The 24,835-nt window shown below is 39.4% G+C and overlaps 1 protein-coding gene across 1 annotated transcript in view; it reads left to right on the top strand.

Annotated features, from left to right (window-relative positions):
• Positions 1–24,835, top strand: part of LOC139709573 (RUN and FYVE domain-containing protein 2-like) — a 55,772-nt gene that overhangs the window by 22,476 nt on the left and 8,461 nt on the right. Inside the window, exons 5-12 of the mRNA XM_071621529.1 lie at positions 3,554–3,760; positions 4,899–5,043; positions 7,016–7,117; positions 9,466–9,582; positions 11,729–11,896; positions 15,574–15,671; positions 17,002–17,088; positions 20,770–20,994. Coding sequence (XP_071477630.1) covers positions 3,554–3,760; positions 4,899–5,043; positions 7,016–7,117; positions 9,466–9,582; positions 11,729–11,896; positions 15,574–15,671; positions 17,002–17,088; positions 20,770–20,994 — 1,149 coding nt within the window. The remainder of the gene's footprint in view (positions 1–3,553; positions 3,761–4,898; positions 5,044–7,015; positions 7,118–9,465; positions 9,583–11,728; positions 11,897–15,573; positions 15,672–17,001; positions 17,089–20,769; positions 20,995–24,835) is intronic.

The following is a 24,835-nucleotide window of genomic DNA, read 5'->3' as shown; positions in this document are numbered from 1 at the left end:
CCTTTTTTTTTTCTTTTTTACAGTCAACTATATGTCCCGATCCTCCCAATCAGACCCATCCAACATTTGAATACAATAGGCCAATTTGAAATCCAGGACGACCTTCGTAGAAACTTTTGGTTTCAATTTCCCAAATGTTCGTAGACCTTCAATGATGATGAGATAATGAAGGTACTGACTTTTCACTTTTGAAGAAATTTAGAATTGTTCATCTTGCAGCCAGATCTTCTTATTTTGTAGTTTCCTTGGCTTTAAAGGGATGGTATAGTATCGCTTGAAATGACTATTCAGCTTTTTAAGTTTTTACTTAGAAACCACGTTTAAAAAAATGTTTAAGAGCATATAATTCTAAGAGGAACTCAAAGTCTATTTGATGAAAATTGGTTTGAAATGGCTGAGATTTCCAAAAACAAAGTAAAACAAAGTGATCCTAGGATCTGTCATTTTGTTGGCCAATTGTGAAAATTTAATCATGAGCTGGGTATTTGCATGACATACAAGATCTTTCCCTATATGCATGCTTTACATCTCTTCATCTGTATACTTGTGAAGTACTTAAATAATGGATGGAAGGGTGTCAAACTTTGAGCGTGTTTCTACTGAGCGACGAAAATTCGAGGTGATGCCAGCCGATGTGTGGTGATACCGGCCGATGCCGGCCGATACCGGCCGATGCGTGGTGACACCTTGAATTTTTCCTCAGTAGAAACAGATCGGGTAGTGGCCGATGCCGGCTGATGCGAGGTGCTCCGTCGTCCATCTATTGAGGTGGTCGATGCGTGGTGACGCGAAGGACGATTCTCAGTAGAAACACACCGGGTAGCGAAATTCGTGGCGTATCGGATGTCTAGAATTTCTCCCCGCGCTTTTCAATCGGTTCATCGCACACACTCCTTCGACACATGTGTACAAAATACGTGTGTACACACAGCGACCGTGTTCGCATCATGCTTTGTTTGTACCAACTCGTTTGTGTATGTGTTATAGGCCCTATACGTTACGTTACATGAGAATTGTGGCATTCATCATCTATTGTTCGCCTAACTTATTGCATTACTAAGCCCTCATCACTTACTTGATTTTACACCGCGTTATTTCATTTTATATTGTCTCGAATCGCGAGAGTACCACATTAGTATGTCGCAGCCTTGAGAAAATCTCAACTGGACCCTCGATCTCCAAAGATTTCTCATCAGTCAGTGGCAGGATACCAGTACAAAGTATGTTAGTTCGGGGTATATTGGATGGAAGACGAAGAGAAATGGCTAATCAAAGCAGGCAGGTCTGAATAACAGGCAATGCGCGCGTGACCCAAATCTGTGACTTAAAAATACCTGACTTCCGGAATCGCCGCATTTGCACGTCACCTTTGCATCACCTCGTATTTTATCGCTCAGTAGAAACAGCTCGAGTGGTCATAAAATACGAGGTGCTGCGTTGGACAAAATTCGTGGCGATGCCAGGGATGTGAGGTGCTCTCAGTAGAAACACGCTCATTGACATAGTCTATACAATCTGCTTGAGATTGAATGCCAGTCTATTTCTTGAATCATAGGCAAGAATAGGAGTGTAAATTAATTCATTGTTACCAACCATGAGGTGTTGTCTTTGCTGCATTATTAATGATTCAAATGAAACCTCGGTTGAGATTGCTGTAGGTAATGCCAGACAGATATCTTATGGATGAAATAGGGGCCCCACAGTGTCTATCATGCCAGACACTCCACTTTGTGACCTTTTATACGCTTTGGGATTTGATTTGGAGGATTGTGAATGTGCATATTTTACCACAAGAGGGCGCTGAAAGATATTCTTGTTTGGATGTCTTTGTGAGTTGCCATCATATGCATTGAAGGTCAAATGAGATCATTTCTTTTGTTGCTACTCCTACTTTCACATGCCAAAGCAGTAACAACATGGAAATGAGTTGATAATTCTAGGTTATATCCTTACCGTTGTGCCTATTTCATTTTTCATAATGTGTGTGAATTGTTCTTTAACATTATGGTTGTTTAATCTTGAATTTGTTATTCATTTATTTTTATTTCTTTATTATCAATTTTTTTGGTCAAAAAGGAAAGACAGCTATACATATGATTGCAAATGCCCCATGTCAGCATGCTCAAAGATTTTACTAATGTAGCTGAATTTTGCCCAGTCATGGGCATATGGTGTTCACACTGTTACAGTATCAAGATATCCCCCTCCCATCGCCCGCCCATTATAATACTATTTTTGTTGTGATTACTTTATACATGCAATGTGCAGAATTGACTTACTCATTCCCATTCCATAACATATCCACTTCCATGATTCTTTCATGAACAGTTTTCTATACAATTTGTAAAGAAATAAGAAACATAGAATCAAGGCTGCTTTGGAAAGCTTTCACATTGGAGGTGAAAGTGATGCGAAGAAATTTGTTTTGGAGTAAAAAGGAAGAAAATGAAATTATTCCTCATTCTCCAATCTCTGGTCCATTCTGCTCTTCCTCCCTATACTAGTAGTTAAATTAGTGCATCCTTGGCGGATGTGCTACGTGCTGCCCAGATGCCACGTTGTATTATAGTTTGATTTCATGTGATCTGTGTTGATTTCTTTGGCTGTCTGTACCCATCATCATACATAAATCAAGAGACTTATTTCATTTGATCAAAAGGAATACAATAATGTACACACTAATCAGTGTGAGGCAAACAAGTAATATATCAACGAAACAAAAGGACCACAACTCAAAGCAAGGGTTGATATGCCTGCAACCCAGAACATAAACAAATTTATCCGATGTATTCAATGTATTTGTGGATGATATGTTCCACAAAAGAGGAGGAGGAAGGATAAAAAGGGCAAAAAAGGTGAACTTTTTGCTTAACCCATTGAGGACAAGCTGATTTTGCTACAACACACACTTCCTATAGACGCCTGCGTGGTTATACTTTAGACTTGTCTTCAATGTGTTAAAAAGAAGCCCAGAATACACGGAAGGAATTTTTAGTGCTATTGAATGACAAGTTACACCATGTTGGCAATGGCACACTGTATTCAGTTCATTTCATTGAATTAAATGAGAGCTATGGAGCTTTGCATTTGATATGCACCAATCACGGCTGCTGTAACAGCTAAAACATTTTAATGTATCATATTTTTCACTGCTTTTTTTTTTAATTTACAAGAGTACAAGGATTTAGGGTTCCAGCAATAACAGGGAGAGAATTCCAGACATCTGAGTCTCATTTCTTGAATGATATCACCATAACAATTTGTGTTAGAATGGCAACTTCTTGAAGCAACAGCCAATCAGGAAGTGAGATTCTTAACATTACCATGACACGTGCCATTGCAGCAAGAGTTGCTGTAATAGCAGCTTTCTTTGATTGGAGCCCTGGACTGTGATATCCGATAGATTGCACAACTGTACTAGTTTTTTGGGTATTACATAAGAGAAATACATATATCAGACAGTCTAGTTGGATAAGAGTGGATCTCTCTTACTTAGATTGAAATAAAAATTGAACTTGAAATTGAGTGGATTCTATGTTTCCCATGCCTTCAGTGAGTGGTACGAGCCCACAGCCCTCATCATGGAAGAAGAAGCCATGGTGATCGGCGGCCTCCTCGTGGGCCTCAACGCCATTGACTGCAACTTCTGCCTCAAGGGCGACGACTTGGACTCGGCCCCATCAGTCATCGACTTCAGCATGTACTTCAAGGATGGCAACTATCTGGACAAGCCCATGGAGGCTGCCTCAGGATCACCCACGTGAGATTTAAAGTGACACTCCACTCATGTTTACACCAATAATATGAATAAACCCAAATTAACTGAACACTGAAAGTTTAATTCATAAAAGAGCAAAATTACTTTATTTTTTTTTTGCATTAAACTGATATTGGTCACATACAGTTGTATGATATGCAACTTTGAAGTTCTCCTCAAACTTCACTAATGTGTTTTAAGCATTTAGGATAAATTTCCCTTCAATGATAGCAAAATGAAGAAATTGTAACCATTGTGTCATATGACCATAAAGCTGTTAGTGATAGTGATGTTTAGTAATATGAATGTTCTATGATAGCATAATTATTGCAGCCCTAAAAATATATTTTTATGAACCAACCAATGGGAGTGTTTTGAGCTAGTGACATCATCACCTTAGCTTATTTGAATATGTGATTGTGACTAATGTCAAATGTTCTTTAGAGCTTGTAGAGGTTTTAAAACCAAAACTGTTTTTTTTTTTGTCAGAATTGACAAAAAATACTGTTATATTCGTTTTACTGTATTATTTCTACAAAAGCCAACTTAAACATCAATTAGAGTTACCCTTTAACTTCCTCAGTGCAGTAAGAGTGCACCAGACTCTGTCAACAACATGCCAAATTTTATGTTATTCCATCAGCTTACAGTGGAGCATGAATGATATGTAGTAGCAAGCACTGAGTTGAAAGTGCACTGTGTTTGGCTCTTTTCCATACTCTCAAACATGTGTGGTCAAGGTGCAATTGATGCACAAATCAGCACTACCTTGAGCAGTCTGGAGCAAGTTTTCATTTTCCTCCGAAATTCCTTGTTAACCAGAAGCACAACATTTGTTATCTGTCATCACCCCCATTATTGTAGTAATTACAATTACAGTGATTCTCATGAAGTAGATCATAATTCCTATGAAGAACAGATGCAGACTATACACATTATCTATTTCTCCATCCAACATGTCTTTCCAGATCCTCTGATAGATTCTGAGGTTTTCATAGTAATCCTCAGGGATTAGGGTTTCCGCGAAATCAGATCGTGTCTAGACAACATTCTATTGCCACAGCAGGTCTGACAGGGCTTTTTTCCCCTGTATATTCCTTTTTTTATTCTTTGTCTCTTTCTCTCCTTGTTTGTTTGACAGTGGTCCCGCAGAAGTCAACCTGACCAACATCCTGGATCAGAAGAATTTTCTGGAGGAGCACAACCGCCACTTGACGTCACAGATCGCCAGCCTGCAGTCCCGCATCAAGGCCTTAGAGGATGCCAACACCAAGATGAAGGAGGAGGTAGTGTAGATGCTGTCACAGTGGGGCCATCATTTTAAGGGATAAGTTCACCTTCATAGACAAGTGGATTTAGTGAAAGCAGCAATATTAGTAGAATACATCTGTGAGAGATTGAGGAAAATCAGACAATCCATTCAAAAGTTAATGAATTTTTGAAGTTTCTGCTCAGTCACTGCTGGATGAGAAGACTACTGCAGCTTGTGATGTCACATGTGTAGAACGATATAAAGAAAATATAAAGAAAATTGGACATATTTTCACTTTTCTCCCATGATAAAAGAACACTTGCCTCTTTCAGAAGGCAGGGTGAATAATATTACCCTTAACATACGTCAGTGACAAGTTGAGGAAATGAACACTTTTTTCAAAAAATTAAATTTTGTGAAATTCTCTTTATATTTTCCTTATGTCATTCTATGCATGTGACCTCATACACTGTAGTAGTCTTCTCATCTACTCGTAGCGGTGACTGCGCAGATACTTTAAAAATTCATAACTTTTGAACGGATTGTACGATTTTCCCCGAACTTTTACTGATGTGTTCTACTAATATTGCTGCAGTCACTCATTCCACATGACTATGTAGGTGAACTTGTCCTTAAACACTTGCCGCAGTCACACTGGCCAAACTTCTTGAAGGTTAACTTCAAGAACACTTCGCGAAGTTTGCTCATCCGTTCACACTGGCTGCCAAACGTCCCGAAGTTTCAGTTCTTGATAGGTTCTCGAAGTTTGGGTTTCTGCTGCCCATGGGCAAGAAACAAAAAACTGTCTGACAGCTGATGACTGTTGCATTAACAATGCACACATGTTCATTCCATTGAGTGTGGTTCCATTGGAGGCATAGCAAACAGGAATTGCACTGGTCACGTGACAAACTCTGCAAAGTTTCAGTTGCGTGCGCTCAGACTGCACAAACTTTGAGAAGATTTGTGGTGGTTCAGGATATTTCCCTAGTTTTAGTTTTCGGGAATTTTCGTTCACAGCGGCAAAACTTTGAGAACTTTTGCCAGCTTGACCTTTGCTACTGTTATGTCTCATTCCAAGGGTGGTATTGTGTAATCCATATTCCACAAATTATGTTATCAAGATATCTACCTGTATACATGTACATAATTTCAAGCTAAAAGCTCAGTCCATCACATACATGTATTGATTTCATATCAAAGGCATCAGATATATACATTTATGTATACATGACGAAAAATGTGTCTGTTTCATTGTATATTCAATCTTTTGTGCTAACGTAGATTCATTGCCATGCTCATTCACATTCATGGAGCATTAACATTGCTAACGTCTGGGGGGTGTTTCATCAACGACTTCACCGACAAATTTGCTATCAGCCAATCAGACGCAAGGATTTCAGTAGCTTTTAACAGCTGTCAGTGTAAATCACTGACAAAAAGTTTCATGAAAAGGTCCCCTGATCTACATGTAGTGCTGATGCTGGAAGATTTTAACTTCAATTCCACGAATAAACAGTGTAAATTGCTCTTTCAATAACAGTAGATAGGCATGTCATTCATTTGCTATCATGGAAATACAGTGTCCCAATGCAAAGGTAAAGAATGTTTGAAATCTGAATTCTGTGAGATAACACATAGAAAATAAAATAGATAGATAAGAGAATTGGAAAAAAAAAATATGTATGTCTGCCGCACATACTTTGTCATGTAGTATGTGTCTGCATCTGCATAACTTGGGCAAATGTGTAACAGCAAGCATGAATACTGCAGGTATGCCGTGAGACTAAGCTGGCCAACCTACTGAACAACTTGTCCAAATATGGCCGTCAGGCAGATAGAAGTGGGGGGGGGGGGGTAGAATTGAACTGAGATGCCTATAGTATGAAAGCACAGTTTGGAATAAGCTGCTGCCCAACGTACATGTACAGTGTATCTCTTTGAATTGACTGTGGGAGTAGAGAAACTTTGATTCAGACTAATTTACCTCATTTTTTTTTCTCCAGTTGGCCGTGGCAAATAACAACATTCTTAGCATCCAGGGCCACAATGACCTACTACAAGCAGAGAACAATGTCCTAAAGCAACACACAGAGAGAAAACTTGAGGTACTCATTGGAAGAACTCTCATGATTCTATTTATTTGTTTGTTTGTTTGTTTGGTTTTTGGTCAACCTTTTTTTTTTCTTTAGCTGAATTTTCATAGGGCGTGTTGCATGTTGAGTGTGCATTGCAGAAAATTCGCATTCCATTCAAGAGCCCACAATCTCACAAGCTCATAATTGCCTGTCTTTAGTTTAGTTTAGTTGCTTGTTGTTGTTGTCATTGTCGTCAGGTCTGCATGAACATCCTGCAAACTAAAAGAGATTCGACTCTGATCTACTTTTCTGTTCCTTTGTGTAATTTGCACACTTTTTTGTTATAGATGGATGCAACATTTTGTCCATGTTCAATAATATTCTGTTTTTTGTTTTTGTTTTTGTTTTGTTATTTCCATCAGTAAGTGTTTTAACCTGTTGAGGATGAGTCCCGAGTACACTCGGGCAAGTGTCTATGGAAAATGTGTGTAGCAGCAAAATCAGCCCATCCTCAACGGGTTAACAAGTCACATAATCATAGATAATTTGGCGTTGTTTTTGTGTGCTTTGTTTATAGTACTCAATTGCTACATTTCACCAATTTCACATGTGGTGAAATCAGTGTGTGTGTTTGTGCTTCCATACCAAATATGTATTTTCAATGCAGAGCTCGTCAAGTGTACTCTCTAGATACTAGTAAGCTATTTCCCCATGGGCAAAATTTTGACTTAAGCTCACCAATTGCTGATATTAAGGCCCCCTCACCATCCATACATACTAATTTCCCAGGGATGATGTTTAGCCATCTCTAATATTCATTGTCAGTGGCTTTCTGGAAAGTGTGCAAATCCCAGCAATATTCCAGGACTGTCTAGCATTTTGTATTTTGGTAGGAAAAGAACAGAAAAGTGAAAACCTAGGGATTTAACTAGTGCGAGATTGAGCTGTCCCCATGAATATTCTTTTCTGTCTGACCGGATCATATGGGCAAGTTTGTTATTCTTCTGAAAATTCCACTCTGTCTTTGCTGTGCAGAGTTCCTATGAATATTTATTACAGACAAGATAGTGCAAAGATAAAAGTTTGCAATTGAGAAGAACAACAGTTGTTTTTGCCTGTGTCTTTTTTTTTTTTTGGTTTTTTTTTTTTGTCCCTTATCTCACACATTATTCATGATTGAGAACCCAAGCAAGGGGAATATGGGATAATCCTGGTCTATGCATAGAATGGGGCTAACCTGTGAGAAGCAGGCTATGGTACTGGTTTTGGGATTTCAGTTGAGGAAGAGGATCATTGGATAATTGTGATGGTAATAATGATGGTAGTGATGAAGATGATGATGATGAGGACGACAATGACTGCAATGATGACGATGATGAAGATGATGCTTATGATGCTGATGATGCTGATGATGCTTATGATGCTGATGATGCTGATGATGCTGATGGTGATGATGATGCTGGTGATGATGCTGATGGTGATGATGATGCTGGTGATGATGCTGATGGTGATGATGATGCTGGTGATGATGCTGATGGTGATGCTGATGGTGATGATGACGATGACAATGATTGCGAAGATGACAACGATGACGACGATGATGATGCTGATGATGATGCTGATGATGCTGATGGTGATGATGATGCTGGTGATGATGCTGATGGTGATGATGATGCTGGTGATGATGCTGATGGTGATGCTGATGGTGATGATGACGATGACAATGATTGCGAAGATGACAACGATGACGACGATGATGATGCTGATGATGATGCTGATGATGCTGATGGTGATGATGATGATGATGGTGATGGTGATGATAAGGAGGAGAATGGTGTTTTAGGTTACATTGGTGGTTCATGGTGTGAGTTCTTGGAGTCAGGTGAACGTTCTTGGAGTCAGGTGAACATGTTTGTGGTTGACGGTTTCCTATAAAATATGTTCTCTTTACATTGGCTGTTGATAAACCCTTAACATGCTTACATATGAATGACTTCTGAGATGTTTGTGTTAGTGCTTTTGTCAGTGTTTGTATCTGTGTTTGTGTGTGTTTGTGTGTGTGTGTGTGTGTATTTGTAGATGTTTGTGTTGCTGTATCTTGGTCCTCTGTGTGTGTGTGCAAGTGTGTTGGTGTGGATGAGTGTGTGTGTGTGTGTTTATGTTTGTGTTTGTGTTTGTGTGTGAGCACAGGGCTTGGGAAGGGCAGGGAAGTTGAAAGAATGAACTCCATTTTGCTGTTGAATGCAAGTACAAATGAGTAAAACAGTTGTGTGTGTACCTGCATGCAAGTATGGTAGCCTTAAAAAGAAAAAAAAGAATAGTACTATGAGAGAATCTACATTCATTTCAAATCATATTCTTGTGTTTATGTTGAACAGATTGCAAAGGCTGACATGGCGGTGGAGAGAGAGACATACAACACGTCTAGGATAGGCCTGAATGAGATGTACACAGAGGCCAAGGAGAAGCTACAGCAAGAAACACAGATGAGACTGGTCAGTGAATTATAATCTTAATGTCCATCTCAATGTCCATCTCAATGTCCATCATAATGTCCATCTGAATATCCATCTGAATGTCCATTCGTGATGTACAGACATTGCAGAAGATCACCTGAAAGATCACCTGAAAGAAGCAGGGGAAAAAACAAACAAACAAACAAACAGACAAACAAACAAACAAACCACGTTGGTCCCCGGTGATTAGTGGTCTTTCCAGACAGGTCCAAATGCATGGAAAAGCAGTAGGAAGAGGACAGATTTAGGGGGTTGCTATTTCTTAGTTGTGTGTCTGCTGTACTAGTAGGAGTGCTACAATGAATTTGTTGTAAGGGTTGCCATAGGCTTTTGATTTCAAGTTGCAATATATTTTGTATACCACTGTCTGATATAAAACAACAAAAAAGGCAGACAAATAACAAACAGACGATGCTGGAGAACAATGATACAATGTATCATAGAAATCATTTTATAGAAGCAGAAATCATAGCTGACTGAAAAAAAGTATGTACCTTCTAGATGAGAGAAAAAAAAAGAAGCTAACCTAATTATAATGATGTCAGCTGTTGAATATGGCTTAGTCATTTTAATGTGGTCCATATTCACAGTACATGATGTGGTTTTAGTGTGTCAGGATGAGATTATATGTGTTGCGAGAGAGGCTCTGATCTAATTTGACCTTCACTGTATTAGCCAATCAAAAAAAGGGGGATTCCCAAGAAGTGGTACATCTTTTTGATGATTCCCATACTCTTAATTATCAAGCTGTGTTCTAAGGCAGGTCTTGGAAATGGCAGATGTTCATGATATAGACAGGTGATCTTTATAGGGAGGCTTTGTGGGTGTGTGTGTTTGAAGTACAGTCAAACCTGTCTATAGCGGCCACCCAAGGGAAACGAAAAAAGTGGCCGTTATAGACAGGTGGCCGCTATAGACGGGTAATCCAACTTAATGTGCATTGCCTATACATGTACATATATCATCGTTGGATACGTCGATAAGTATTTAATGTACATAATGTACTATGCGTAAGTATACACGTGTATTTCATGCATTGAACAATGCCGTTGTTTATGAAATTGTTGCACAGTAGCATGTGTACAGTCGTGAAGAAAGCTTTACACTAGTGCATTATTATGACTGAATAAGTGATGAATGCAGCGGTGGCGATCGCTGAACGTTGCCCATGAATGTCTTGCACGGCCACAAATCAGAAAAACATGCTGAATTACCGGCTCTGTGGCCGCTATAGACAGGTTAAAATCTACAGCGGGAAACAAAATTTGTGGCCGCTGGCCGCGTTAGACAGGTGGCCGCTATACACAGGGTCTTTAACAGGGCTTTTCTCTCGGGGGGATTTTTCAGTGGCCGCTGTAGACAGGTGGCCGCTATAGACAGGTGGCCGCTAAGGCAGGTTTGACTGTAGTTAGGTGGTTCTGCACAAATTGCTCCATGAAGCAGTTTCAGCTATATTGAAGTAATGGTCACCTTTTGTGTACCAGGCGTAATTGCTCCCATGTGAATAGGTTTATTCCTGCCTTTAAAATTGATGTGAATGGAGAGGAGAAGGAGAGGAGAAGGTGTCAGTCTATGATGCGGCTTTGTGGAAGCTGGCTTACAAACGATGGAGATCCATCAATATGATTATTTGTTATCTAGTGTATACCGGGGGTACAGAATGCATTTCATAATCTTCAGTGAATGAAAATTGATTTTAACAGAAGCTCTGATGAGATGATGCAGTTTTTGACTCAATTACAAGCAAACTGTGAAGTAGTCTCATTATTATAGCATTTTTTTTCCACATGTGCTGATATATCATACTTGAGAAATGTTATACTTTATGTGATAGTACATTTAATGCTACCAAAGCATGACTTTTCCTACAATTATCAAGAATATAGCTGCAATTTCTATTGAAAAAAAAAAGCTAAGTTGGAAGCGATGTCTTCTTCTGTAATGCAAGATCAACTTTATAATTGTGTTCATATCTCTCTCTCCCATGTATGTCAAAAAGTGGAAGATTGATACTGTATCTTTCAGAAAGCGCTCCATAACTGCAGTCTACTTCACATGTACAGACATACCCATCTCAGTTCTCACACGATGTTGAGTGTTTGGGGTTCTTGTTCTCCTCATCCAGGATGTGGAGCAGGAGCTCCAGCTCCAGATCAGCCTCAAGATGGAGATGGAGATGGCCATGAGGCTCCTGGAGACGGACATCCATGAGAAGCAGGATACCATCATATCGCTACGGAAACAGCTGGACGAGATCAAGGCCATCAACATCGATTTGTATAAGAAGATACAGGTGAGGCTTTCTCCCTGAAGATGAGCGTGATAGTGGTGATGGTGATTATGATGATGGTGGTAATGATGATAGTGGTTCAGGTGGTGGTGGTGCTCATGGTTTAAATATTTCTGTCTCTGCTTCTGATAATAATGTTGATGATGGTTGCCGTAGTAGTGATGATGATGATGATGATGATTTTGTTGATTACGATGATGATAATGATGATGGTGGTTGTTGACTATGGTGGTGATGGTGATGATGGTGGTAGTGATGATTGTGATGGTGGTGATGATGATGATGATATAGATGGTAATCTTAGCACTAATGTGTTTTTTGAATGATATCAGCCTTGACAAGGCATGTATCAAATGCTCCTTCAGAATAGCTTGATTAGTTGGTAACTAATGGTCAAATATTATACGAATAATTTATGAGTTGTGAGTGCATAGGGCACGAATATCGCACGAGGCGTGAGATAAGCCACTGGTCTATTCAACAAGGCGCGTAGCGCCGCGTTGAATAGACCAGTGGCAAATCTCGCGCCGAGTGCGGTATTACGTGCCCCAATGCACGAACAAAATCATAAATTATTCGTTTTATACAACACCTTGTCCACAATCACAGTACTAAATTAGTGACCGCTTACTCAGGAAGGCCCAAAAATAAATGTAACATCAGGCAGAGAATTGTAAACCACCCTGTGTACTGCTTTCAAACACTCGTCATGATTCGACCACGACACAGGAATCACAAACTCCGCAGGGTCTACTAGTATACCTCATTTATTACGCTTACGTTAGATCGAGTTAGGCCTGACTGTTAGGCCGATCTGAGATGTCGGTAGATCTAGTAGTAGGTCTAGACTTTGTCTATTTCCGAAAATGATTTTGTATAAAAACACAGAAAAATAATCAAATTACGGTTTCTCAACTTGAAATGAAGTCTTGATTTTAGGATCACTGTGGTCCACGTAGCAGATCAGAGTCAAAAGTAAAAACACAGCAGGAGGTGTAAAGGTCGCGATACATGCAACTAGCTAGGTAAAGTAGCTGCGCGTTGCAGTACTCCGCCGCGCCTGGTATGGGAGACTTACCGGCAGCGCAGCGCAGCCGGCCAGCACGTACAATGTACACTGTAGTTTGCTGGCGCTTTGCTACGGGTGGGTGTGAGCCACAGAACTCTGTGAGCGGCCATGCATTAGTAGCCCCCCGCGAAGCCGTGCTATAGTACCTTCGAGCCATGCAATAGGCCCATGCCAGGGGCCTATTGTATGGCTGTCACTCTCAATGAGTTTGATAGGTATTTTCTATTGAATGTCATGTGACATGCTCTTGGCCAATCACAATTCGACATCATTCTGAGGTGTTGTATAATGATGTCTAAAGGACATTTTCATTCTGTTTGAATGTTACGATATATACATACATCAGACAGCCATTTTTATGCCTCCGCCACGAAGTGGTGCCGGAGGCATTATGTTTTCGGGTTGTCCGTCCGTCCGTCCGTACGTCCGTCCGTCCGTACATACGTCCGTCCGCTTTCGTTTACACGATAACTTGAGTAATATTTATTGGAATTTTACCAAACTTGATCCAAGTATGAAGTATGATGGGGCAATTATTTGATTAGATTTTGGGTGAAATCGGCTGAAGGTCAAAGGTCAAAGGTCAAGGTCAAATCATGAAATTGTATCCGTTTACGCGATAACTCAAGACTGGATGGAGCAAATTTCACCAAACTTTGTAGGAAAATGATGTATGATGGGACAATTACTTGATTAGTTTTTCAGTGAAATCGGACAGAGGTCAAAGGTCAAAGATCAAGGTCAAATCCTAAAATTTATCTGTTTACGTGATAACTCAAAACTGGATAAAGCAGCTTTCACCAAACTTGGTCCAAGGATGATGTATGATGGGACAATTAGTTGAGTAGATTTTAGTGACATTGGCAAGAGGTCAAAGGTCAAAAGGTCAAGGTCAAATGCTACAAATGTTGCAATTTCCGCCATATCTATGCAATGCCCGAAGGTATTTTCTTGAAACTTGGTGTGAACATGTACTACTGCGTAAAGATTCTCCAGAGAGAGTTTCATGTCATAAGGTCAAAGGTCAAAAGGTCAAAGGTTAGGTGAAAATGTTGCAATATCACTTTTCTCGCAAATGGTTCCATGTATCTTCGTGGAAATTGGTACACACGCATGTACTGACTGGCAGGGATTATCTAGGGAATTTAGGGGTCATGGGTCAATAATCAGGGGGTCAAAGGTCAAGGTCAACTCTCAAAATTTTACTATTTCCCTCATATACTACTGTAGTATATGCAATGCTTGCATTATTAGTTTCAAAACTTAATACATGCATTACCTAATGGAGATTCTCTGGGAAATTTCCAGCCAGAAGGTCAAAGGTCAAAGGTTAAGGGTCAAAGGCCAGGTTTCAATGCCCCCCCCCAAAAAAAAAAATAAAAAAAAATAAAATAAAAAATTAAAAATTAAAAAATAAAAATAAAAAATCTATTTTGTACCGTCATTACACTCTTTCTTCATACCTTGGAAATTAATCAATGCATAAACTTATAAAAAGGTCTGTCAGAATTCAAGTAAAAATTCTCAATTCCCCAAATATGTGTACCTGCACTCTTAGAAAATTATAGCAAACCCAGTTCAAGACATTTCTGACAAACCTGTCATTTCAGTATTTTGCCAGTTATGTGAAACTGTCATGGATCACACATTGTGAAGACATTGTACTATACGCCTATTGGGAGAATCATGCATTATGGCGGAGGCATCAGTCGCCATAGCGACATTTCTAGTTCCCTACTAGATCTAACTAAAGAATTGAACCATTTTAAATAAAAAAAATACCGTCAAGTCAAGGTATTTCAAAATAATGTGTTCAAAGTTCAAGGAAACTATACTGAATAAATGTAAATTTGAATGAATTGTACTTCATAAAAGAATTTTCTGCTATTTAAAGATAAAGAAGTCAAAAGAGGGTGATAATAGCATTAATTTTATAACAAGTCTATGATGAGAGCATGTTTAATAGTGATCCAGCAGTTACAGAAGATTACAGGGTGAGAATTGATGGAGCCTTTGAACCACTGCTACAACTTCTGGACACTGCCTTTGAAGATCTGTGGTCAAAATTCAGAAATGATATCACAAAGTAGTTTGTCGGCTAATAAAGAGCAAATTTTGCAAGATGTGTAGCATTATGAACTACTTATATTTAAAGCTTGCATCCAGAAACAAAGAGGAAGATGCTTATTGTTTTCACAAGTGCAAGAAGAAATGTCATTTTCTTAAAAGATCTGTTTTAAATGAATTTGACATAATTTTGATATGCCCTCCATAAGAATTTTCTTCTCATATATAGGCAGACCAGATACCCATTTCATAAAGAAGTCTGCTATAATTGTAAGCTACAATAATATCAGTTACTCTGCAATAATATCAGTTACCATGACAGCGAAATAAGAGAAAAAATCAGTCAGTTGTCAGGATGTAAGCTGCTGCTGCAATATATGCAATTCTTGCAACTATTGCAAAACAGTTTAATGAAACAGACCCATTGTGAACATGATTTGGTGATTTCTGCATAAACCAAATGATGCACGTGACCTACCACAAGAGCAGGTTGGCGAGTGCGATCTACTGTGATAACATTTTCGTCCCACGTTTATCTCGACAGGGCAATGAGGAGACAATGAAACACAAGTCAGATCTGGTTGGGAAACTTGAGGACAAGACTAACCAGATGGTGGAGACCATCAAACAACTCGAAGAAAGGTGAGTCCTCTTGGACTTCCAATATTATGACAATACCGTTGCATTGGTGATAATTACTACTTTCTCCACCCGTTACTCGGCACACAGATGGTTCAGAGAGGTTAGTCCAAATTCTTGCTTCAGGAGATGAATTTAAAAATTGCATGTATGGTTTTATAATCCAAACTACTTTACTCCTCACACATCTTCCTTTTGTGTGTCGTCAGAGTATCACCTCAGCCGTGCTGTAATTTGCTCGTCATTGCCTGTCTACCAGAAATTGATATCCTATGATATTGTCATGTAAAAATCGTCTGTGTGAAATTACAATCACAAGTAAAGCCCACCCTTATTCAGTGGTATGCATAGATATCTGCATTGTATGATTCAAATTTACGCTATTCCAGATCCCTGCAAAATAAGTAGTTCATGATTACCTGACAATGTTCTCATGCAGTGCATTTCATAAGATTTTTTTTTTTTCTCCTGCTTACCCAAGTGGCCATTTGGGCAATGCCCCTTGGCATGTGTCCACATATATCACTTGCCTGGCAGCTAGTTTTAGTAGCCCCAGACTAGTTGGACAAGTGGGTCTGTAGTAAGCAGCCTGCTATGCTGGTGCCAGAATTTTTGTATGGGAGAGCAGGCATTTGTTGTGTGTTAATTGCATTGTAATGGTAATTATTGTTGTAATGATAATTGTGAAAAGGGATGAATTTACTTTGTGCATATAGCTCTTATTCTCTGTGTCACTTTTTGAGTATTTTATGAGAATACATACAGTTGCATCCATTTTATCAATCCAGTACAGGAAAAAACATAAATCAGTATGTAACTGATAGTATGTAATTGTCAGTATTTAACTCGTAGTATTTAACTTCCAGTATTCAATCTCAGTATGTAATTATTAGTATATAGCTGACAGAAAATAACTGTCGCTATGTTATTGTCACTGTCAGTGCACTTCTATTTCATAAGTGCTTGTTCATGTTGTGTTCCTTTCTTAACATAAAGAGATCCTGACACATGAATGTTTTAGAGCAGTCAAAGACAACAAAAAAAAAAAAAAAAAAAAAGAGAGAAGATAACAAGCCACGTTACCTGCATGATTGTTTGGTGTTATTGTGAAATTGCATCATCACCTTTAGCTAGATATTGTCAAACATTCTTTATACTTTCATATATTTTTATCCCATCTTCTTTCCCTTGGTCCCACACACGCTTATTGTTGTTGCCATCCTTGGTGTCCTACTCACTGCTGTTATTGGTCCCTCGCTCGGTGTTTGATCTGCAAATTGGTGTCATGCTCTGGTCCCCCCTCCCATGTGTGCCCCTGTTTGCCTGCATGCAGACTGCGAGAATCGGAGCGCCAAAAGCAGGCTGCCGCTGAAACGGCGCGCAAACTCGGGATGCAGATTGCAGATAGAGATGCAAAATGGTATGTTTTTGTCTTCAAATTATATCCAGATTTTGTTTTGAAATGTTGGCAAGAGTTGTGTACAATGCTATTCTCTCAGGTATGTTGTTTCTTGTCATATCACAGCAGAGGAATGCTGGTTGAAAGTCCCCAAAAGTACAGACATTGGCATTTTCTTTTTCACAAGAATTACAGATGATATCATATCCAGTGAGTAGATATGATAATGCAGTGAACTGAGCCCCCAAACCTGTCTGTATCAAATCTCATCATGCCACCTTGATACCCACCAAAGTTCCACACGATGTTTCCGAGCATTTGATAGAATGCTGAATGTGTATTTTCACACATTCAGTATACGGATATTGACCATGCCTACTGACCATTGCAGATTGTTTCAGACGTATGCATACCTGATTCCAGTGTTGGGGTGATCCCCCACATGTACCAGTTTTTCTTGTTTGCCCAGTCACTATATCTTTTGCTGTAGTCAACTGCTCATGTCTATCTTAAGTCTTCTTTTAAATCTGGCACCTAAACACCTTGCCACTGCCTGAGAACCGTCAGGCAGCACATTGAGGTCAACGTTTGTTTGAAAGATGCTGTGATAGGTTTCTTCTTTGTAGCATGGTTCTTTCTGTCAGAACAATCTTAATTATTTCTTATTTTATTTTGCTTCCAACGATTCAAACAATTCACTGTCTATCTTTGGATTCAAAGATTTTTTTCATGGATCGAGTTGTGGCTTTCGTCGCAAACTGTGAACATATAAGTTTGTGTTTATGTATGCTTCTTTGTCATGAGTTATTTTATTCATATTTTGTATACTTTGTTAGCAGTCCTCTCATATTTATTCTCTGTGAAGTTGTGGCGAAAATGTATGTAAATGCATGCTGTGTAATTCAGTGTTAATCTTTAAAGTGATCATCAGTACTTAAAATATTTTATACTCTCTATTAGATGTCTAAACCCTAAAGTTGGATTTGTAATAATGTTTAAGGACATGACGTTGATCACATGTAACAAGCTGTTGGATTTGAAACATTTTACCAACAAACTTAGCTTCAGATGTTCTCTGTAGGATAATTGTGTTTTGCAAAGTAGGATGATACCAAATCATAGTTTGCAGTCTATTGTGTGTGCATGTTAGATCTGAAGAGAACCTTGTTCAGAGGAATAGTGGGAGAGGAAAATATTGCAACACACAAGGGCGGAATAGTATATGTGACACTGCACCTCAAAACAAACAAAAAGTCGCCAGACATGAATTTTAAGTTAAGACCATATTCTGAACGAGCAGACTTTAAGCTTTAAAATGATGTATAACTCAAATCAAATGGACTCTCCTAACCTATCTAAATATTGGAAAGAAAGCACAAACTCAGGAAAAGTGTGAACCGAGAAAAGAGGCTCTGAAGTTCAGTGTCTATTCAAGCGCTTAATCTATACCAAACCGTGCTGGCTGTGCAATGAATGGGACAAAAAACAGGAAATAAACCACCAGAATAACAACAATGAAGGGATCATCAGATTAAACTGAAATTAGACATGTCTCATTAACACATTCTGTCCATAATTAATGCCAACTTTCAAAGCAGTAGTACTATCCTTTCAAAAGTTACTAGAGTCGAAGGTGAAGAGTGTGGACAAGGTTTTTCAGAAATGAAAAAGGGATTCTAAAGACACACCTAATCACACAATTCTACAAAAAATGTTCGACATAAACTGCTAAAAAACACACTTTCCTGCCCGTTTTATGATCCCAAATTTTAGCATAATGTAAGAGAAGACCCGCTCTTTCAGAAAATATGAAAAAGTCAAGTTCGGCTAGGTTGACCCATTTCACTTATTTTCAGTCCTCACGCAAAATCAGTGTGTGCGACTTTATGTTCGTTTTGAGGTGCGCGGTCACATATAATTGTTGATGTTGCCTCTCTCTCATTCTCATAGTACGGTACTTATTTTTGCTTCTCCTTGCCGTATTCTCTTCATTGTACCCTCTTGTACTATCCATCTGACACTTGCTTTTCATAGTGACTGCATGCAAGTGATAGGCCACGTACAAACTACAATTAAAGATGAAATGCAGATTTGCTGCATGTGATGCCTCACTCATACGATGGGACTTCCAATCCTTTTGTCAATTACTGTATGATATTCCAGTGGTCATGACTTTTCCGTACACATTTCAATTGTTCAGTTTTGCTCACTAAAGATTTCACTGAAGAGTTGCTGCTAAAATGAGATTTTTCATGGAGTAAATTCCCCATTTACTGTTTTGCTACACTCCAGTGGCTTTGTATTAAATGATGTCATTATAATATTGTTTCCCTTCAAAGTTGGAGTATGTGGAGATATGCCCTTTAAAGCTACAAATTCTATGCCCTGTGATGATATATTATCCAGGGTGGAACTGTTGGTGCAGACAGGCAGAAGAAATAGGAATATACGGCGCTGTCTTTATTATTCATCGAAAATTGACGTCTCCATAGAGGACTGAGCAATAATTTTCCTCTCTGCTCTTTAAATTTCAAAGTCACTTTCAGCTTTTCCACTTGATTTGATGGCTGGGAATACCTTGTGTCACAGAATCTGTGTGTGTAGAGAAATCGTGTCATGTAGAACACGTAGAACATAAGAAGTAGGAAAATACTAGAATGCGTAAGTGACAGTTGGTGCCCCATCTCTATCGCAAAAATCTGCGTGGGAGTGGTGAAGCAGGCGGCTTATAACACTTCCAACGGGGTCATGTCTGATGCGTGCGTCCAGAGCCCCCTGTCGCCACGAATAGACCGCACGTCGTAATCGTCAATTATGCAATGCGTGTCCTTGGATACATGCTCCACCATGGAGTAATGCCAAAAGAGAGAAGCAAAGCCATGTGCGTGAAATATTGCTGCATGGAGTTTTAGAGTTCATGGCGTGGGTACTAGACAGAACTTGGAGGGAAGCCATGAAAAGTGACTTGCAGAGATCGTGTTCAATAATTGTTCTTTTCACAAACAGACAACATACTCCAATACAAGGTTATTTCAGCTGCAAAATAGACACAGCTGATCATCAAGTTTATACCAAAATGAAACAAATGATAAAAAATAGAACTTGATGCCTCAAGCAAAAGCATAGCTCTTTCTCATAAAATCCTTGTACCTGTAAGAAAAAAAATCCGACACACAGAATAAGACAAACCTCAGAGAGAAGTACTTTAGCAAATGTGGAATTCTTTTGAGCATTTTTTTTTAAGGAGCAATACAAGACTTAGTGTTCATTTTAATCTTGGCTGCCTTTGAAAATGTCAAAAATGGAGACAGGCCACATAATCTCTTCTTCTTTTTTTTCAAATTGTCATTACCCCATTTTCATGATGCCTAATTTGAAAACAAATATTGTCAAAGAACTTTGAAAAAAATTCTTTTGAATTCCATCATATTCCATCATATGTACATGTGGTCAATAATATGGTCACACTCGTCACAAGTTTTGTACTTGTGACGAGATGTGTCCCCAGCATTTTCAAATTGACTGCATGTTACTTATATATGTATTCATGTTTGCTGGAAATAAATGTCATTGAGCTTGATGGTATAGAATGATAACTATCGTATCTCAGTGGGGGAAAAAAAGAAAAAAAAATAAAGATGCCAGTGCCCACTCTCCTAATCATCATCCTTCACTCTGTCTCTTCTCCCCTTTACACCATAGCTCCAACCTGGCTGCTGACCTCAAGGTGGAAGGAGAGTGGCGGGCCACGCTACAGAAGGAGATCGCTCAGGAGAAGGAGCTGGTGGGTCAGCTACAGGTGGAGATCCGTGAGATGAGCGAGCTGCGGACCCAGCTGGCCAACCTGTCGGGCATGCACGAGGAGCTGCGCCGCACCTGTCACGAGCAGGAGCTGGCCCTGGCCGAGATGGGCTCCAAACTGAGCGAGTGAGTGTGATTGTTTGTTTGTGTTTCTTGTTTGGGTGATGGGGGAGGGTTTGGTGTCTTAACTCACCTGCATTGAGCATGATCCATTGTGTCATCACAGGACTTGATGTTAAGTCATCAGACAATAATTTTTGAGATGTTGGTATTTGTCTTTTCTTATCGCACTCCAGACCTTGCACTTTCCAGTGATATATGAGTTGTCTCACTTTAATTCAGAACATGTGTGTCACCAAAACAGTTAGAAAACAGTCGCAGACAATGATGTTTTTTTCCTTGTATACACCTGCCAGCTTCGGTTGCATCACCACGATAGCTTGACAAAGCACTCAGGGTGCTACATAACTTTGTTTTACCACTTGCCGGTCGGATAAGCAGATTTTCAAATTTGCTGCAAAACACTTGCCCAAACATTAATTTTACTTGCCCGAAAACAAAGTCCAAAATATAAGGAAATAATATAGAAAATCATGTGTACAAAAAAACTCCTGTAAGTCAAGGCTTGATAAAACACAATCATTTGAATAAACAGCACACATTGATTCGCACGCGTAAACAGTAACAAACTTGGTCCGATCAAGTGTTGCCGTTGCATTGCATTGGGGCTTCCACACACAAGTGTTGGAAAGTTGCTGAAATGAAATAAAGTGGGTTGCATCACTAAACAGCCATTATCTTTGGGCTTCTCTATGGTTGATTTTGTGGGTTTGTTGGGGGAATAAGTGACACGTGATTTGCCTTTCTTTCTTTCTTTCTTTTTTTATACAAGATCTTATACACAAACAGTGAGAGAGCTAACCTCCAGAAAAACACATTGGGTGATTCCAAGTTTGGTGCTAGTGCTAGTGCTTGTGCTATCTCAGCACCAGCACCGGCGATAAAACCGAACTTGAAATCAGTTGGCGTTGGGAGGTTGACCACAAAATTGTGACGTATTTCCGGTTGCTGATGCTGGGCTCGGTGTTGAATGTCACCTGCTGAACCGAACTCCACCTTTTTTTTTTTGTTGGCCATTTGCATGCTTTTTCCCCATTGGCCAACACTAGCCACTAGGGATTATCATTTTTGTCATTTCAAATAAGGTGCTGATGTTAGTGTTGCCATGCAAGACCCACATTCACTTCCATAATAGATGCATGTTGTACGTGCAAAGTCTATGCTAATGCAATGGTCACCCACCTTACGTACACAAACATTCTAGACATGGTGACATAAATCTGAGCTTGGAGCAAAATTAAGGTCCATGTAGTTGTGTCTTAAAGAAGGGAGGCAATTTGTGGCACTTTAATTTGTCTTCCTCATTATGTGTCCACAACTAAGCATTACTGGCTACACCTTTTGATATTTAATTGTAATCATGCTCAATCACCTCTCTAGCACAGTATAATTGTTCCCTCAGTATTTATAAATTCTGCTGTCAAAAATTAGAAAAGCTTGCCACAAGAACAACATGCTAAAGGGGAATTCCAGATGAATTAAAAGTTACTTGAAAAGAAAAGATTAATGTTTTACCAGCGCAGATGTGAAAATTTCATCAAAATTTGGTTAAAAGGAGGAGGAAGAGAAGAAGAAGAAGAAGAAGAAGACAAAGAAGATAAACAAAAAGAAAAAGAAGCAAAGGAGATGGAGGAGGAAGAGGAGGGTGAGGGAGAAGGATTAGGAATAGGAGGAGGAGCTTTGATGTGCAGTGTGTACACGTAACCATTCCAAAGTTTGCACGTGTTACAACTTTTGTTTGACTCACAGAAATAGTTACCTTCACTTACAGAGCACCAGGGGGGTGTGCGCTGGAATTCAGGAGGAGTGTTGGCATTCCACACTCTACGAGCAAAATGCGTGACATCATTTGACGCCTTTTTTACGTTGCTTCATTTACTTCAGAGACTCAACATGTTTCGCTCGAGTCAACTCCAATATATGCTTGAGTGCGGCGAGGAAATGAGAGGAAATTCGTGGAATTTTTTTATTTCCCATGGCCACACTTCACGGTTTGGCGCAGCGCCCATGAAAAATCTGCAAGCCATATATTGGGATCAGATTCCCAGATGCCATGAGGGGAGATTGAGTGAGAGATAACAGAGCAGTGAGGGACGTCAAGAGAGCCTTAGATTTAACCCTTCGACACCAAGAAATTTCATGCAAGCAATCAACTTTTACTCGCTAAAGGTAGCAGTTAGTGTCACACTTTTGCATGGGTTTTGGCAAATTGTGTTTTTACAGACACTGGCTCACAGAGTGGGGTGATACAGGGAGGATATTAGTAAGGCAGGGAAAGACACATACACAAATTATCTCTAGCCAACGCCCCACACATGCACGCACGCCCAGTCTAGCGTGGGTAGCCACAGTAGACACTTTGGTGAGTTTTACGAGGAGCAGTGATGACTAGCTGATTGTGCTGGAGGTCTACCTGATTCTAAACGATTGAGTTTCATTGAAATAGGTCTGTCAATCTTAAGAAGGCACAGAATTCTGCTGGAATGGTCAATGAGAAAGAAAATTCCTCAGCACTTGCTGTGAGATGCAGAACAAAATTGTAGTTCCTATTCCTTGAGATCATAGTGGCACTCGCATACGTGCATTAATCATTTTATTTTAGGTCAAGCTGTTCAAAGAACATACAAAAGATATTGTTGTCGTCTGTGTAGGTGCTTGTAAAGGAGTTAATGGGTGGTTGGACAAAAGGGGTGGCAAATGGTGACTGTGTGAGCGTATGCATATATGTTTTTTGTCATGAAGGCATGGAGTCTTGCCAGATTTGTAGATACGAATCAGCTTTGTGGTTGGGTCGGAATGCTTTGCAGGCTCCAAACTCCCAGTCCCTCAGCCACCTTGGGTACAAAGCAGGGGCATACAGTGGTTTCGTATTTGAATATCAACCCATGTCAAGTCTGATGCCAGTAACCACTGAGTAAAACAGACCCAGTTTTGCTGAAAGTGGGAGGGGATACATATATCAAGATGGCTGCTGCCTATAATTTTGTTGATGTTGTTATCTGTGTTAAGCATGTTAAACCATGTACTGTATACACTATGTATTTCAAGGAGTACTAGTATTTGTTTTCCAGAATTTCATAAGCTTGGTTCTAATTGTGAATGTACAACAAAACACAAAAATATTAACTCATACATTGTATCCTGACATCGATGTGACATGTCCACGTACATTTCCCCATTCATTACTGTACTCCACGATCTTGAACACTAGTGTTTGGAAGTCCCAATTTGCAGGAAAATTAGATTTGTGGTGTATAAATTGTGTTATGATATGTGGTGTAAATACATGGTGTATACAGTAATTTTTTCTGCTGCATTTTTATATGATTATGAAATGGGCTTTAGAATCTCTGCAACCTGACTGGTCAATTGTCATGCATTGATTTTTACTGATCCACTTTGAGCCATGTGTCCGGTAAAAATCAGAACGCATGGCCATGCATCCGAATGCATGGCTCAAGCCTTGTATAGTGTTGTAGGTGTACCAGAACGCATGATGAGGAAAAAAGTTGTATTTCTGAATTTACGGGCCCATTTTGTATACAAATGATACACAGGCCTATTTCGTTGATCAGTGAGAATTGGATGCTCTTGTTTAACTTTGGAACAGTCTAAAACCTGCTCACTCTGCTCATGGGTTTAAACAGTTCCAAAGTTAAACTCCGCATTCAATTCACACCGATCCTTTCCATCCTGTGCGTCATTTGTATATTGTGTGCATGATGCAATTATGCAATGCTTAACCCGCGCGGTGAAGTCGATTGGGTTTAGGCTAAATTCCATAGTTACTGCATGCACACAATTCCTTCTGATGCACGAAAAGATGTATACATCATTCATTTTATAG

The sequence above is a fragment of the Diadema antillarum genome, unplaced genomic scaffold (genome assembly GCF_040938485.1).
Source record: "Diadema antillarum isolate AM-2024a unplaced genomic scaffold, OU_Dant_1.0 seq00001451_RagTag, whole genome shotgun sequence".
NCBI lineage: Eukaryota > Metazoa > Echinodermata > Echinoidea > Diadematoida > Diadematidae > Diadema > Diadema antillarum.
Note: the sequence above shows the minus strand (reverse complement) of the source record. Positions and strands in the feature narration are given on the sequence as shown.